At 50.2% G+C, this 16,821-nt stretch overlaps 1 protein-coding gene across 3 annotated transcripts in view; it reads left to right on the top strand.

Moving 5' to 3' along the window:
* USP36 (ubiquitin specific peptidase 36) overlaps positions 1–16,821 on the top strand; it is a 34,143-nt gene that overhangs the window by 2,143 nt on the left and 15,179 nt on the right. For all 3 annotated transcript variants that reach the window (XM_069482937.1, XM_069482938.1, XM_069482936.1), the window contains exons 3-12: positions 39–211; positions 1,858–2,119; positions 3,126–3,347; positions 6,538–6,648; positions 7,442–7,544; positions 12,361–12,428; positions 12,947–13,017; positions 13,691–13,773; positions 14,806–14,917; positions 16,607–16,747. In XM_069482937.1, the coding sequence (XP_069339038.1) occupies positions 1,867–2,119; positions 3,126–3,347; positions 6,538–6,648; positions 7,442–7,544; positions 12,361–12,428; positions 12,947–13,017; positions 13,691–13,773; positions 14,806–14,917; positions 16,607–16,747 (1,164 nt within the window). In that variant the 5' untranslated portion in view covers positions 39–211; positions 1,858–1,866. The remainder of the gene's footprint in view (positions 1–38; positions 212–1,857; positions 2,120–3,125; positions 3,348–6,537; positions 6,649–7,441; positions 7,545–12,360; positions 12,429–12,946; positions 13,018–13,690; positions 13,774–14,805; positions 14,918–16,606; positions 16,748–16,821) is intronic.

The following is a 16,821-nucleotide window of genomic DNA, read 5'->3' as shown; positions in this document are numbered from 1 at the left end:
GTCAGCCTTGAACGACAGTCTCACTGTTCATCCCACAGGCGCCAACACCCATTCTGCAGCTTTGGTGATTTAACAGGCCACAGTCCAGGAGCAGGAACCCTTGGATTCCAGGGCCCAGCGCAGCACCTGCCCAGTCCGGCCCGGTCCCTCCCTCAAGAACCTGATTCCATGCTGCAGGAGGAAGTAGCAGGCCCAAGTTCACGTATCCCAGGTAAGCCTACAAAGGTTTCTGTGTATTTTTTCATTCCACAGTTACCTGCATGTGACCCAACAGTGATTGTTCAATTGGTGAGAAGTCTTAGATAATTCCCATAAGAAAAGGCTCTTTTATTTCCTCAAATCAGAGAACTTAGGCTTGTTTTTTAAAAAATCACTTTTATATGTTTCTGTTTTTTATAGAGGCTTTTATAGGAAAAGATATTTGATCCATGTACAGAATTAGATGACAATACATTGATTAATTTGAATGACTTAAGAGGTGGAGGAGGGGTCCCTGCTTTCACTGGAGCAGACTTCTGGGCACACCTGACTCATCGATTCTTTCAGGGCAGGCCAGCTCCTGGGTATCAGAGGGAGTTGCCGTCTTTCTCTGTGTGTGCGCAGTTTGAAGGATGTATTTTTCTAATGGTGATCCAGATAGCCTGAGCTTGGGCTGGAGGGCTGAGGTGGGAGATTGGGGGGTGGGAAGGGAAGTGGCAGATACCAGTGTAGCAATGAACAGGACGGGTCTCCTCTTCGTTACAGTGTCTGTGCAGCTGCCCCGATGTCCTCAAGCCTCTGTCAGGGGCTAATATGTAGCAAGCTCTACGGCACTTCCTAAGCTTATTATTTTTGTCATTTTCGTGGCCATTTTACAACTGGAGAATTGGAGAAGTTACTAGTAGTTGTCCCTGGGTTTCATAGCACAGGGTGGTAGAAGTCCCTGGGGCTGCTGCCTCCAGGAGACTGGATCTCCCCACTGGCCCACTTTGCTCTTGTTCTCTCTTGTGGTGAGTGGCCTGGGAAGCGTCTGCTTGGGTTCAGGTGTCTTGCTGTTCTCCAGGGCTGTGCCTTACTCTTTCTCTTCTCCCTTGGTCCTCCTCTACTTCTAGAAAGACAATTTGTACAAGGACTGTCTAGTGAAAATATAATGCAAGCCACAATTTAAAATTTAATAGTAGCCACATTAAAATTAAGAAGGTGACATGAGTTTTCCTAATTTATTTAACCTAATATTTGTAAAATACTATTATTTCAACCTGTAACCAATCTAAAAATTACTGAGATGTTTTCCATTCTTTTCTTATACTATGTCTTTGGAATCTGGTGTGTATTTTATACTTATAGCACATCTCAATTTGGACTAGCTTCATTTCACGTGCTCAGTAGCCACGTGTGGCCTGTGGGCTTCGTATTGAAGAGTGCAGGTCTGTACAGACATGCATGTTAATCTGGCCTGCATGCTGCTTCCTTTATCGCATGGATTTGTCTGTGTGTGTGTGAGTAGTGTTTCCCTGTTTTGAGCTAACATTAGGACACGATGGCCTTTGGAAGGAAATAGCACCAAGTGTGCATCCAGAGCCACTTGATGAGAGTTTGTTAAAGAGATGCATGCAGCAGGGGCAGTCACTGCCTGCGTAGCTCTACTGTGGAGGCACCTTGTCTTCTTGAGAGAGGACACGTGAACTCTAATATGTCCAGACGATTAGTGACGTGTCTCCTTGTTTCCCACTCCTCGGTAGGGCTGGCAGCTGATCCAGGAAAGCTTTTGTGGTGTCTGGCATCCCTAGTGACCAAAGGGGGGATTTTAAGAGAAGTTGTGTGTTTGTTCACGAGCCTTAGTTCTTCACAGGTCTGTGTTCCTTCTTGTCCCCACAGTGATGCACCATGCCGATAGTGGATAAGCTGAAGGAAGCCCTGAAGCCCGGCCGCAAGGACTCGGCCGATGATGGGGAGCTGGGGAAGCTTCTGGCCTCCTCTGCCAAGAAGGTTCTTCTGCAGAAGATCGAGTTTGAGCCAGCCAGCAAGAGTTTCTCCTACCAGCTGGAGTCCTTAAAGAGCAAATATGTGTTGCTGAACCCTAAAACGGAGGGAGCCAGTTGTCACAAGAGTGGAGATGAACCACAGGCCAGAAGACAGGGTACAGATTTGTAACAGATTGTTAGAAAGGCCCTCACTATGTGTTTATTGAGTGGATGGACTAAAGTTGACTGATTAGTAGGAGCACCAACAGAATGTGGTCACTTACGAATTTCACATGGGGTCAGTAGATTGCGGTCACAGAAGTAGTGGCGCAGGGTTGGTAGTGAGACAGGAACTGGCAGGCACTGCTTTGGGTGCCGCATTGGTGCAGCACTGCCTTCCTGAGTCAGGAAATGTCAAAACAAAGTTTCTGATTGCCCTGATCAAAACAAGATGAAGGCGGGGCAAGTTCTGACGGGTTAGAACCAAGATAGTGTCGGAACATGGCCCCTTCATGAATATTCCTCCCCTTGTTTAGCCAGGTGCTTAAATAGAAAGAACAGGAAGCACGGGGCTGGTTCTCTTCTGTAGGGAGAACTTGCCTCTACTCTGTCTGTGGAGTAGACTTTCTAACTCTCTGTAGTTTTTGAATACATCTGACTTTCACTTTATCTTGTTGGCTCACCCCTGAATACTTTCTTGTACGAAGCTGAGGACCCAGTGGGATGTTAAGTGGCTCCCAGCATTGGGAGTCACTTTCCTGCGTCAGTAGGGAGGAGATCTGCGTACTTGGATATTCCTTGGAAGTTGCCCCCCTGCCCCGGGTTTAATAGGATCAAAAGTAGGCCTTGGAAACAAGACAGGGAAATGGGGTGGGCTGCATGTGGGCACAGCACGGTGCGGAGAGCCGGGGCTTGGTTCCTTTGCCGCCCACTCTGAATCCTGTCCTCCCATCCATATGGGGGTCTTCGATTCTAGACCTAAGCGGTCTGGCGGGTCTGTGGAATGACTGGGTTTACTCCCGAGCTTTCTAGGATGTCCAGTAAATGAGCACACCAGTTATCCCGTGAGGCTGTATTCTGAGCAACTGCATGCTAAGCATACATATCAGGAATTTATTATTGTGGTCTACCTGTGTGTAGACTGATGTCCTCTTTTTTGTCCCGTGTCCCTGTATCTCTCAGGCAGTGAGTATGCGTACGAGAGCTGTGGCGACGGAGTCCCAGCCCCACAGAAAGTGCTCTTCCCCATGGAGCGCCTGTGTTTGCGGTGGGAGCGGGTCTTCCGCGTTGGTGCGGGACTCCACAACCTTGGCAACACCTGCTTCCTGAACTCCACCATCCAGTGCTTGACCTACACGCCGCCGCTGGCCAACTACCTGCTCTCCAGGGAGCACGCTCGCAGCTGTGAGTACGACTTTGCAGTCGGGCTTGGCTTTGAGTCCTCGGCATTGGGCAGCCCACGTGCTTGTGGCACTGCCGTTTTCAGTCTGGATTCAGTCAAATTCAGGAGTGAAGTTCGTGATGTAGCAGCCGATCCAACCTAAATTTGATTGGTGTCTGCTGCAGGACGGGCCATGAAAGTGAATCAGTCGGGTCGGGTCACTCTCGCCAAACTTTCCTAAAGACGATCACCCAAACAGAAAGTTTGCAAAAGATACCTCCAAAATACGTGTATTCAGTTATTTTATGCATCTGTTGTACCAATAGATTTGTGTACATTATAAAGTATGCCTCAAAGCAAAAATTAAAAATGAGTAAAATAAAGGTGAAATAAAATATAACTGACCCAAAACTGAAGGAAATAGAAAGTCTGCAGAGTCAATACACACTGAATGCCACACTGGAAAAAAATTTTTTTCCTTGGAGTCATGGTATCTTATGAAAATAGAATAAAAACTTCGAAAACAAAATGATCCTTTCTAATTTAATTAAAAATTTGTTACGTCTATTCATTTAATCCACGTTTTTAGAATTGTCAGCATTAATTGTAACAATAAGAACATCAACAGGTAATATTTTCACAAACCAGCTGCAGGGTTTTGCCCAGGTTTTGCTGCATGAGGCGCCGGGCTCAAAATTAGTTTGAGTTAAATGCGACTCACATGACAGTTAATGTGTTAAAGAAACTAGTGATTTATAATCGTCCATGGAAAAAACACCAAGTGGAGACGATTGTACAGGTGTGTTCTGTGAAACTTACGACAGATAAATCATTCCAATCCTTTACAAACTCTTGTGAAGAATAGAAAGGAGAGAATATTCCCTAGCTCATTCTGTGAGGTTCTTACAACTCGAATAACAAAAATAAAACAAGGACAATACGAGAAAGAGGAATTACAATCCCATCTTATTCATGAACATAGATATAAAAATTCTAGGAAAAATGCTAGCAAATGGCACAGTTTTTAAAAAACTGTAAGCTATTGTGTTTATCCTAGGGATGCAAAGATGTAACAAGAATATCTATGAACATAATTACGGAGCTAGCACGGCAGTTAAAAGCAGGACGCCGGAGCCTGGCCTGTGGGTTTGCGTCCCAGCTCTGCCCCTTCCTAGCTGTGAGTCCTGGAGTGTGTTACGTGACCTCTTCCTGCCTCCTGCCCCTCGTCTTCCTGACTGAGTTGTTGTGAGGTTGGAATTCTGTAAAGTGCTTGACATAGTCCTTGGCACACAGTAAGCACAAGTGACTGCTGATGTTGCCACCTCAATGAATTACTATTACTGTGTTAACAGATTAAAAGAGGAAGGTCAGCTGGGCCTGGTGGCACACTCAGGTAGTCCAGCTGCTCAGGAGGCTGAGGCGGGAGGATCGTTTGAGCCCAGGAGTTGGAGGTCTATGCCAATGCCACTGTGCTCTAGCCCAGGCAACAGAGCAAGACCCTATCTCAAAAAAAAAAAAACTATCATGAAGAAATTTATGACAGCAAAGTACACAATAAAGTAATTAGACCTAAATTTAGCAAAATATGTATAGAAAACCTTGACTGAAGAACACTAAATAATAATCTACATAAAAGTAATAAATGAATACAGTTAGAAAGTCAAACAAAAGTCTAAACGAAAAATAAAAGCCTCCTCTTTACGTAAATTTAGGTAATAACATGTATCTCTGAGAATTATTTTTTTGTAAATACTAGCATTTTTATCTATCTGTGGTAAGCAGGCTGCATTCTAGTCCATTACTGAGTTTGAGATAGGTCTAAGATTTTTATTATTATTCAGTACCTCTGAGTAATTAGAGCTATTGAGGTGGAAAAAACTGATTTAGGTTGAATTTTGTGTTATGAGACGGGTCTACTTGAAAAGGTAACGCACTGTGATCTAGACAGCATCTTGCAGAAATGAAAACTTATTTGCCTTTTGATCCAGAAATTTATCTTCTAGGTTTATACCTTAGAGAAACTCACCCATGTGCACAAGGAGACAGGTATACGGTTATTCATTGCAGCATGTTTGTGACAACAGACAAAATGGAAAGGCCAAGTGCATGTTAGTAGATACATAAACAAACTGGTCTATATTCACTCTGAAATATTCTGGCGGTAAGATTGAAGAAACTAGAGCTAAGTCTAGCAACATGGATTTTAAAAAAGCAGGTTGCTGAATGGTACATAGTTGTGTGGTACAGTTTATGTAAAGTAAGTTTGTAGACACGGATACCATTCATTGTTTATGGATAGACCCCTGTGTATCGGTACATAAATATGGCAGTAATGGTTGCCTGATTCAGCACAGTGGTTACTTTGGATAAAGGAACGTGGAAAATGGAATTGAGGGGGCGTTCAACTACTGTACCAATGTTTTACTTAAAAAAATACTTAAAATGGAGTAGAGCTGGGTGGTGGTACACTCTTTGTACATTTCTTTGTATTTAAAATGTCATAATTTTAAAGGTAAGAGTGTACACTGTCAAGCCTAGTGAGGAACAAGTCGTTTGATATATAGCAGGGTTGGCAGACTAATCTGACAACTACCTGTGTTTGTAAATAAAGTTTTATTGAACATGTCCATGCCCATTTGTTTACATACTGTCTGCCTGCTTTTGCTCCCTAGTGGCAAGATGGCACAGTCAAAACAGCCTGTGTGTATAGTCCACAAAGCAGAAAATATTTATTCTCGGGATCTTCACAGAAAAAATGTTCGACCCCTGATAAATAGCAGTGAGGTGTTTATTAGAAGCAATAGAGCAAAGGTTCCCACATTTGAGGAACACACTAAGGGGCTGTCAGGAAGCCCTAAAATATTTTAGCCTATTGACCATACAATGTAACTTAGAAATTAGAGAAGACATTTTTCCAACAAGTAAGTAATACTGTGGAGATACGGAGAGGTTCCTGCATGGGTCATCGACCTTAACTCAAGGTGACGGTGTGAGATGGTTAGGGTTACAGCTTTGGAGGAGTCAGGGCCCCCAAGCGTTTCCTTGGTGATCACCACGCGGTGTCAGGAGTCTGGGGTCTCTGGCTAGCCATCCTTTCACAGACTGGTGTGCTCTTACCTGCCTGTGCTGCTGTCTTTGCTATGTTGGGGTGTGGGCATCATCCTGGATTCTTTCTCAAGCTTTTGTCTTACAGTGGCTCCTCCCGTGTTGCAGGTCACCAGGGGAGCTTCTGTATGCTGTGTGTCATGCAGAACCACATCGTCCAGGCCTTTGCTAACAGCGGCAACGCTATCAAGCCCGTCTCCTTCATCCGGGACCTGAAAAGTAAGAATCGATGCATTGAATGCCTGCTAAGGGCTTGCTCGGTAGTAGGTGCTAGAGAGTTGGTTCAAGGGAAAGGAGAGTTGTGGGTGAAGCCCTAGGAATCCCATGTGCTAAGTGTCTGCATGTGGCGGTGCAGACCAAAGAACAGTAGGTTGGAGACACGGGGGCTGGCGTCAGTTGGGGAGGCTTCCATGGGGTCGGTCACGACAGGTAGGTTTTGGCCAGGTGGAAGGCGTTGTTGCATGTTCTGGGCAGGCAGAGAGCTGGGAAGAGGATGGATGAGGAATGTACCAACTGCTTTCTGGATGTTAGGAACCAGTTGTCCTGTGCTGTAAAAGTCTCATTTCCCATTCACTTGGCAGAAAAGAGAGGTCCATTCTTGGCTTTTGAAACCTGTGTATATTATAGCACTATGACATAATTATAATCCATCTGTGTTCTGTAGGGGCTCTTGGAGAACTGGTTACTCGGACTTTACTTTTTGTTTGGAGACAAGGTCTTGCTCTGTCACCTGGGCTAGAGTGCGGTGGTGTCTTCACAGCTCACTTCAGCCTCAAACTCCTGGGCTTTTCTGTGAAGCAGTGAGGGTTCAAGTCTCAGATCTCCCTGAGAAAATAATGGCTGTGATGAGCCATAGCTGGGCTATGGGAATTTATGTGGAGCTGTTGTTTTCCTCAGTTGCCACTTTGGAAAGGTGGACGGACTGTCTTCGCCCTGCGCCAGCTAGGAATTGACTAGGGGAGGCGGCGGCAGGCTGGGCACAAGGTCTTCCCTCCCTTTCTTCCCCCTTTAGAGATTGCCCGGCATTTCCGCTTTGGGAACCAAGAGGACGCGCACGAGTTTCTGCGGTACACCATCGACGCCATGCAGAAGGCCTGCCTGAACGGCTATGCCAAGTACGTGCCTCGCCTCGGCCACCTTTCCCGAGGGTGCTGGGACGTCTTTTGATGGTGGCAGCAGCAGGGCATTGTTGTGGAGGCAGCCGGCCCTGGTCCCCTCTGCCCAGCTTCTTCCGGTGGACGCGGCAGACTCTGCGTCTCGGTGTCTGACCTGCTGCAGCCCAGACACGGGGTTTCCCTGGCTTCTGGGGAAGGGCCGTCTCCTAGCACATTCTGGGGAAGGGCCGTCTGGGTGCAGCGGAGTGACGGGAGCTCTGTCTCGGCAGCTCAGTTGAGGGGGGTGCTTCAGCATATCTCTTTTAGAATGTTCCGCTATTGCCATGGGCTTTTCCAGTCTTTTAAACATCACTTCATTATTTTGATACGGAGGATGGCAGTGGTAGAAAATATGATGTCTCCATAATATAAGGTAAAAGCATACAGGAAAATTTGAGGTTAGGAACTTAAAATTTTTATGACTTTACTCTGCCTGGTCACAATTTCTTAATTTCAAATGAAAGCACAGAATGTACACGTGTAACAGTTGGTTGCTTCGTGCCACCTGGTGTGATGGTTACGTCGAGAACTGTTTCTTTGTCGTTCCTGGGTTCGTGGGTTCAGACGAAAGAAAATAGATAGGAAATGCTCACGATTTCCTGCTTATTGCCTGGGCTTAGAATACTGGAAATAGCTTAGACAATTTAGGAAACCTGCCTGGAACGTTCTTTAGAGAAGAAGCGAGTCGAGTCGTAGCGGTGAGTGAGTGACATGGGATAGCAGCGGCTTCCGTGGGTGAGATTCTTAGGTGAATGAGCCTCACAGAATAAAACTTACTTAAGTAACTTGACACAAATACAGCTTTTACTGGGTTCCTAGAATGCTTTTGCCTCTCTGAGGGTTTGGTCGCCTGTTCTTGCCCTTGCCCTGACGGGGCTTGAGCCTCCCTTGCTGCCCCCCACTTGACTGAGTGGCTATTTGGTGAATGCTTGTGCTGCTGGCACTGGGCGTTCGGAGGTTAAAGCCATGGTCCTCGAGTCTGAGGAGCTGGCGGTGCAACTGGCGAGGACAGGGAGCCCCACTAGTGTTGACAGCGCTGTGTGGGAAACGTCTTGGAGGGAGACTGGCAGCCACACCCCAGAGGGTCACCTGCCCCAGAGGGGGCTTCCTGGGAGAAGCGGCCCCTGAGGCTGAGCGCGGGAGGCTGAATGAGGAGTGAGGTAGGTGGGAGGACTGTGGCGTTGCCAGCACCTCCAGGTGGGCGCAGTGAGTCCACAGCGGGGTTCCCAGCTCTGGGCATGGGGTGCTGCCACGTGGGAACTCCTAGAACAAGAACTGACGCCTGGGCCCCAGCCCAGGCCAGTGAAGCAGAGTCAGCAGGTGAGAGAAATTCAGGAGGGGTGGATGCCTAGGGTTCGGACTCGGGGCTATGGGAGGGAGGAGACCGATGTGTGGCCTGGGCAGCAGGGTAGGCGGTGCCCAGCCAGACGCTGGCACAAGGGCGGGGGAAGGGGAGGGAGGCCGAGCGTCAGATGGCCAGGCCTTGCTGGACGCTGGCCGGGCCTTGCTGGATGCCCAGGGGAGAGATGGCTGCTCCCCAAACAGCCGTCCGCAAGAGAGCTTCCGCTGGTCTGTGGCGAAAGGTCACGGGGTGAGAAAAAATAAGACTCACGAGTGGCGAGCCTTTCATAAAGCCCAATGATTCCATCTAGTCTGCAGGCAGGAGGACCTTGTTGGTTTTTGTTCTGTTCATGATTTTTGGTATTATTTGCATTGCAATCGGAGTGTGTTTATGTTTCTATTTCATGGAACTTCCTGTTGTTTTCTCTGTGGCCTGATATGTCATCGGTGTTAGTGAATGTTCTGAGCACTAGAGATGGTAAATCCTCAGATTGTCGGGGTGCAGGGTTGGCTGTGTCTGCGCAGATCTGTCCTGTTGATGATGTTTTCGTCTCCGTGCGCACGACGTGCTTCCTTTGTCTGTTCATTGAGAATGTGTGTTAAACTCGCGATGACGGGTGTTTTCTGTCTCCTTGCTCCTCGTGTCATTTTGCTTTACACAGATGGCTGCAATTAGATGTTTATGACTGTCCTGTCTTCATTGAGAATTGTTGCTGTTAGCATGACAAAGCGCGTGTCACATTAATGCCTGTGGCTTGAATTCTGTAGTACTGTGCCAGCATCAGAACCGCAGCCCTGCCTTGTGAAGCATCCGCCTGCCCCTTAGCCTCTGCCTGTCGCTTTGTGAGCGCTTTGTTTCGGGCACTCCTGAGCTTTGGTCTTGTTCGCAAGCCGGTTGAGCGTCTTGTAACAGGCGAGGTGAAGCCGTGCATGGAGGCTGAGGCAGGAGGGTCGCTTGAGCCCTGCAATGGGACGCCGCATTGAGCTGTGATCGCAACACTGCACTCTGGCCTCGGCACCACAGCGAGACTCTGTTTCAAAAAACAACCAACAAAGGCAAATTAAGATCCTTCACGTTTATTGTTAAGACTGCTAAAGTTTGCTCTGAGCTTTGTCACATTAATGTGTTTTATGATAATTATATGTAGCGTATTTGCTGTGCTTCTTTATCTAATTTTTCTTGTTAATTTTTTAAATTTCTTTTGATGTTCAAGAAGATCTGTATTTTGTTCTAGGGACTACGTTGTCCACAGACCTTTCTGAGATGCCCTTGGCCGTGGTTTTTCGACCCTGGTGGTCTGTGGGTTCTCAGTGACCTCCTTTCCTATCCCCTCTCTCCTCTCCCTCGCACTTTTAGTTGGCATTGTCCTCTTTCTGTTGGCACGTGGTAGGTGACGTCCCTTTCTTGCCCTGTCCCCTCCTTCTGTTTGAGCCTTGGGCTACAGGTAAATCTTCCTGGTGCTTGCCGTCCGCCCTCCTGCTGGCACCTCCCGGCCCCCTTGGCTGGGCGAATTCTGTCCTCTAGAGCAGCAGCCCCAAACCTTTTGGCAGTAGGGACCCGTTTCATGGAAGATAATTTTTCCCTGGATGGGGGTGGGGCGGGGAGCTCAGGCAGTGATGCCGGTGATGGGGAGCAGCTGTAAGTACAGAGGAAGCTTTGCTCGCTCGCTTGCCCCCTCGCCCCCACCACTCACCTCCTGCCATGTACGGTAGCCCCATGCAGGGGGTGGGGGTGGGATACCAGTCCCTGGCCCGGGAGTTGGGGACCGCAGCTCTAGAAGATTCCTCTGGGAGGGCGCATATATACAGGGTCCCAGCCGGGGAAGTCCGAGGCCGTCTCACGGTGTCTGGGGCTGTGTGGTGCGTTTGGGCTTTGGTGTTGCCGCCTCCCTCTGCTTTGTGCGTGTTTTCTGGGGGGTGGTTTTCATCCAGTGAAGCGTGTTGCTGCTGTTACTTAAGGTGTGCTAGACTTAGACTGCGTTTCATTCCTGCTGCGGACCTGGCGGTTCTCTAGATCCTTCATCCGAGGGTGCCGCCTGTCAGCAGAGTGATGCACACCCTCTTCCATGGATGGCTCTTTCTCTGGGGCAGAGGGGTCGGATTGCCCCTCACAGTCGGGGTTTTTCCAGGACCAAACTGAGGCTCTTGCTCTTCTCCACCCAGTCTCCTGAGGACGCCTGGCTGCCTTCTCCCTTCTCCCCTGACAGCTCGTGCCTTTGGGGACGGCTGACTCAGCCACGTGCTGCCTGTCCCCTCTAGTCGTCTTCTTGGCCACCTCTATGCCCCTTGTCCTCCCTGCTCAGTTGTCCCTACCGCCCTTGTCCCCAAGGCTGGGGTGGGCGTGTGAGGGGAGCTTGCTGGAACCTAACTTTATTTCCCCTTGCGGGTGACTTGGCAAGGGTGCTTCCTCTGCTCCAGGCTGGGCCAGTGCTGGGTTCTGGGTGGCTCTCACTGGCTGCGGGACGCTTGGGGCAGCCTGGATGTCGGCAGCTGCCATCACATGCAGCCACCCTCGAGTTCCCAGGCTGCTCTGAGATTGCGGCCTTGCTAGTTTTTGGAGTTAAAACATCCCTTCTTTTGAGGAATGGTGGTGACAGTAGATGGTGGCAGTTGATTTTTCATCTTCTAACTTTGCAAAATAAAAATTTGGTGGCCCTTTGTTGGTCCTCCAAACACTTTGAGCACCCACAGTCTGGGAAGCGCTGTGATCAGTAGTGGCACAGACAGGACGAGAGGCTGGGGATGTGCGGTCAGCGCGTTCCCGGGGTTGGCAGAGCCATGGCCGTGGGCAGGGCCCTGGGAGCAGCACCGCCGAGTACCTGGCTGGGGACACTGCACTGGGGGAAGTCGGAGGAGGCAGCTGGGGAGATGGGGACCCAGGAGAGCCTCGGAGGAGGAGGAAGCTTGTCTCGGGGTGGGCCGCACTGCCTTGTTGCGTAGCCTTCTGGTAAAACCACTCCAAAGCCAGCAGGGTTTGTGCCTGGAGGTCTTTGGTGACTCCGAGCAGAAGACGGTTTCAGAGGAGTGAGTCGGAACCGGATGCAGTGGGTCGCTAGTGAGAACAGGGAGCAGAGACTCGACATAGCGTGTCATTTTCAGACTCTTCACGTCTTCGTGGCGTGAATAGCCACCCAGCAAATGAATACTCAGCAGCTCTGTAGAGCAGGGGGTGCCAGGCCTCGAGTCCCAGGGTCACCTGGACCCCAGTTAGTAAACGGTGCTGGGGGTTTGAATGCTGGGCAGTCTGCCCTGAAGCCCATGCCAAGAACCCGTTGTGGGGACCTGGGGAGTCAGAGCTCTGTGGAGAGACCACCAGACAACATGGAGCCACTGAGGGTGGAGGACAAGGGAGCCTGGGGACCCGGGGGTCCTGCTGAGCTGGGACAGGCCGCGTGGTCTCCTGTGGTTCTCTTGAAGGCTGTCGCGTCCTTTTCAGGTTGGATCGTCAAACACAGGCCACTACTCTGGTCCATCAGATTTTTGGAGGGTATCTCAGATCACGTGGTAAGTGGTGACATTGTCTCTGTCCCTTCTTACCAGGATTGGGATATTAACCCAGGAAATCCTAGGAGCTCAAGCACGGCCGGGGGTTCTTTCCTAGCCGTGTGGACTTGGCAGGTCACTGGGGGCTTGAGCCTTGCTTTCCTCTCTGAGAGACCCTCGCCTGCCGGCCGCTTTGCCCAGTTCTAGTAGCCCACGAGTGGGCCTGGAGAAGAGCGCTGTGCACGTGGGAAGGGGTGATGGCGTTATTTCCCCTCTCCTCTTCCTCGGTTCCTCCATGCCTCGCTGAGGCCAGCAGCGTGGGGTGGGCCCATGGGGTGGGAAGGCGCTGGCACAGATCTCGGGAACTCCGGTGGCAAAGGAGCGCTGTCCAGACACCGGGACTCTCCAGGGCCAGGTGGGATCATTGTCTTTGGCCAAAGCCCGGTTAGAGTCGGCCTCCCAGGTCTAGGTCTTGGCAACCAGGGGTGCCCCACTGCTGGGGGCCGCGCCCTCCCCACTGGCTCCCTGTTGTGTTGCAGTGAAGTGCTCTGTGTGCAAGAGCGTCTCGGACACCTACGACCCCTACTTGGACATCGCGCTGGAGATCCGGGTACAGACCCACCGCTTCCGCCATGCGTGTGCACAGTAGGAGGGCGGGGCCGGCGGGTGACACGGGACAGACAGAACGGGAAAGGCACAATGTCACAAGATGGAGAGAAATGCTAGATTCCCCCTGCCATACGGAGAGACCATCATTTTTGCCTAGTTCTCTCCAGCCTTTTTCCTGTTCCTTTCATTTAAAAAAAAAAAAAAAGTAAAATTGAGTTTTCTGTCCTAAGGCAAAAGTGGGGACAATACTGTCACACAAGGCTTGAAGAGAGTCTGTCAGGGGCTGTGGGCGGCTGTGGCACAGGTGTGTGCAGGTGTGGAGCTTGGCGGCTGTGTCCGTTGCCTGGGGGAGCCCTCCTGACCAGCGCTGGCGCTCTGGTCCGGCCGGCCCGCAGGTGGCTGTCAGCCTTCCCCGGGCCAGTTGAGCTCCAGGAGTGCCTGATGCGGGCAGACCCCTCATGGTGGCCTTTCTTACCACTGGAGAAGGGGTCCCAGTCTGGCCCCCTGCTCCTTTGTGGTGGGTGTTCCGTGTCTCAGAAGGTGGCGGCTAGCGGGCAGCTCATGCAAGTAAAATTTTGTGATTTGCTGTCTCAGCCTGAAAAAGACCTTAAGTCTGGCATTTCTTGAGTCAGCCTTTTTCTTCTGTTGTCTCACTCTGTTTCTGTCCTCCTCAGCAAGCTGCAAACATCGTGCGTGCTCTGGAACTGTTTGTGAAGCCAGATGCCCTGAGTGGAGAGAATGCCTACATGTGCGCCAAGTAAGTCCCCGTTGCCGCGGCGGAAGCTCGAACCATCCAGAAAGACGTGAAATAAGCTGCCTCAGCCCGCACTCCTGTGCCTGGCCCCTCCTCAGAGGCGACGGCTGCTCACGTTTCCCGAGGAGCCTGTGTTAGAAACAGACCTCAGTCACACACGTGCAGTGATAGCCATGCTTTTCCCAGCCGCCATTCACAGAGTGCTGCCCCTCTTCTAACGGCCCTGCAGGTGTTACCTTGCGAGGGAGGAACTCTTGTTTCCCATTGCCCAGGATGGGGAAACTGAGGCGCACAGAGGCGAAGCAGCTGGCTGAGGTCACACTGATAAGACGTGGCGGGGCAGGGGCTCAGCCGGCTTCTCGCTGGACGGGCTGCGCCGGGGGCTGTGCCCCACCACCGGCCGTCTGCCCCTTAGGGGACGTTTCCCGGGTTTTACCTCAGCGATCTTGGGCATTTTCCATTTCCGTGGGGACTCTCACCTTGTCCTTTTGATGGTTGCGCAGTCCTACTGGGTGGGTGTCTCTGTATCTAGGTCATTTTAAAGCCGTAATCACTACAGAGTATTTTCTTAATTCTGCTTGTCAAGTTTCTCATTTTGGGCCCCGTGTTTACCTGTTTAAACGCGTTTCCCTTCACCTGAGGTGCTGTGCCTTTCTGCCTGTTCCTCCCTCTGTGCTGTGTCGACGTCGGTTGCCACTCGCCTGTTTCATCCATGGGCCACGTCTGCTCTAACTCGCTCTTTCCTGTTATCTCAAAGCAACTTTTTCTGCGTCTTATTTAGTCTTCTGGGTAGCAAAGTACTTTATTTTTGCTTTGTAATCTCCACCTTTTCTCTGGCCTTTGTTTCCCTGCGATAGCTTTCCATTGCTTGAGGCATGTTGATTGTGATTTTTAGGGGTACAAAGGACACAAATCTTGTGTAAGAAGACTCCGCTGTTGCAGAGCAGTTGTTGCTGTTACTGACGTAGTGTGAAGACAGCATGTGGAGTGTGCTGTCAGAGCATAAACGGTACCTGCCATTCCCCTTCCTCACAGGTGCAAGAAGAAGGTTCCAGCCAGCAAGCGCTTCACCATTCATAGGACATCCAACGTCTTAACCCTCTCCCTCAAGCGCTTTGCCAACTTCAGTGGGGGGAAGATCACCAAGGTGAGTGTTCAGGGCAGTATCCCAGGCTGCTCCGTGGGCCACGGTTTGTGTCAGAACCACGTGGCTTGCTTTTTAAAAATACATACTTCTGGCTCTACCCCAGAGCCAATGAATGTGAATCTCTGGAGGACGTGGCCCAGGAATCTGCATTTTTCAGAATCTCTAGAGGATTGTTCTGCACAGTGAAGTTTGAGAACCACTGTCTTGCTGGATTTTCCCCCAGCGTGCCTGTACCTGGGGGTCCCGACGTGGAAGGTCAGGGTTTTCCAAGTGCTTGCTGTGGCTTTCGTGGACTATGGAGTAGAGAAGCTACTGTTTGCACAATGGCATTTCAGTAAAGGATGTCTGTTCCGTAAAAACTTGGTTCTGTTCTTAGAGCCTGGTTATGTGGTTTGGGACAAGGCACTTGTCTGTGCCTCAGTTTCCTTACTAGTCATGGGAGGGACTTGCTTAGATCAGCATTTCCCAGACATGTCTGCAAGGTGTTTATGTTGTGTAGTCACGTGTTGATTCACGACGGGGATATGTTCTGAGAAATGTGTCGTTAGGCGATTTTGTGGGGACATTATGGAGTGCACTTACACAAACCTAGATGGTAGGGCCTGTCACACAAGTGGGCTGTGTGGTATGGCCTGTTGTTCCCTGGCTGCAAACCTGTACATGCTACTGTCCTGAATACTGTAGGCAATTGTAACACAATGGTAAGTATTTGTGTATCTAAATGTACCTGAACATAGAAAAGGAACAGTGAGGTACAGCGTTATAGTTTTATGGGGCCACTGTTTGTACAGTCTGTTGTTGACTGAAAGGTCGTTACGTGGTGCATCGCTGTGTGTGAAGTTCAAGAATAGGCAAAAGTAACCAGTGGTGACAGAAACAGCAGTGGACAGGGGCAGCGACTGGCCACAAGGGAATTTTCTCGAGGGTGACTGGAGAGTGGCTTCCTTCAGTGCCCACCTAGCAAAACTCATTGAACTGGGTACCTGAGATCTCTGCATTTCTGCAAATTCTACAAGTTATACTTGTTTTTTAAAGAAGGATCTGTATGTGTAGGCATAAATGCAGATATATCTCCTGTCATTCAAAGACAATTTTTAAAGATATATTTTCCTACCAAAAATTGTAAGTTTTGGGAATAAATAAATTTTGGTATGGCCTTGACCTTTGTTCTGACCCAGTTCATAAAACCTCAGCTTGCTGTAGAAATCGGCTGTGTTGATTCAGCACCTTTTCTGAAGACCTGAACCCCAGCGTTCCCCCCCTCCCTCCCACCAAGGCTCCCGTGGCATGGAGGGAGGGAAAACGAGTGGATTCTTCTCGTTGGGAACCAGGTAGTGAGAGAGCTAGTTTACGCTGGGAACCAGGTAGTGAGAGAGCTAGTTTACGCTGGGAACCAGGTAGTGAGAGAGCTAGTTTAGATGCATGACAGCGACAGGAATGGATCCTAAGTCATTGGATGGGGCAGGACAGTGCAGTTTCCCACAGGTCTGTTGGAGAAGACTCACCTCCCAGCATCCTGTTCCGTAATCACCGCCCAGGCGCTCCCGCCACAGCAGCGCCCCTGCCCGGTGGCCACAGATCGTTAAAGTCCAGCTACACCGGGCATTTGTGTGGCTGTGGATGGAGGGGGAACTGACTGTTACTCACAGAGATGAATTTCGTTTGTCTTTTCCTTGACTTTTCAAACAGGATGTGGGCTATCCAGAATTCCTGAACATCCGGCCGTACATGTCCCAGAATAGTGGGGAGCCTGTCATGTACGGGCTCTATGCTGTCCTGGTCCACTCGGGCTACAGCTGCCACGCCGGGCACTACTACTGCTACGTGAAGGTGAGAGGCTGGGGGTGCAGGTCGGCTGCGCCGGGGGCCGCGTGCAGCGCCCGTGCCCCTGCCTCTGCAGAGCA

This window comes from Eulemur rufifrons, chromosome 9, assembly GCF_041146395.1.
Source record: "Eulemur rufifrons isolate Redbay chromosome 9, OSU_ERuf_1, whole genome shotgun sequence".
Taxonomy (NCBI): Eukaryota; Metazoa; Chordata; class Mammalia; order Primates; family Lemuridae; genus Eulemur; species Eulemur rufifrons.
Note: the sequence above shows the minus strand (reverse complement) of the source record. Positions and strands in the feature narration are given on the sequence as shown.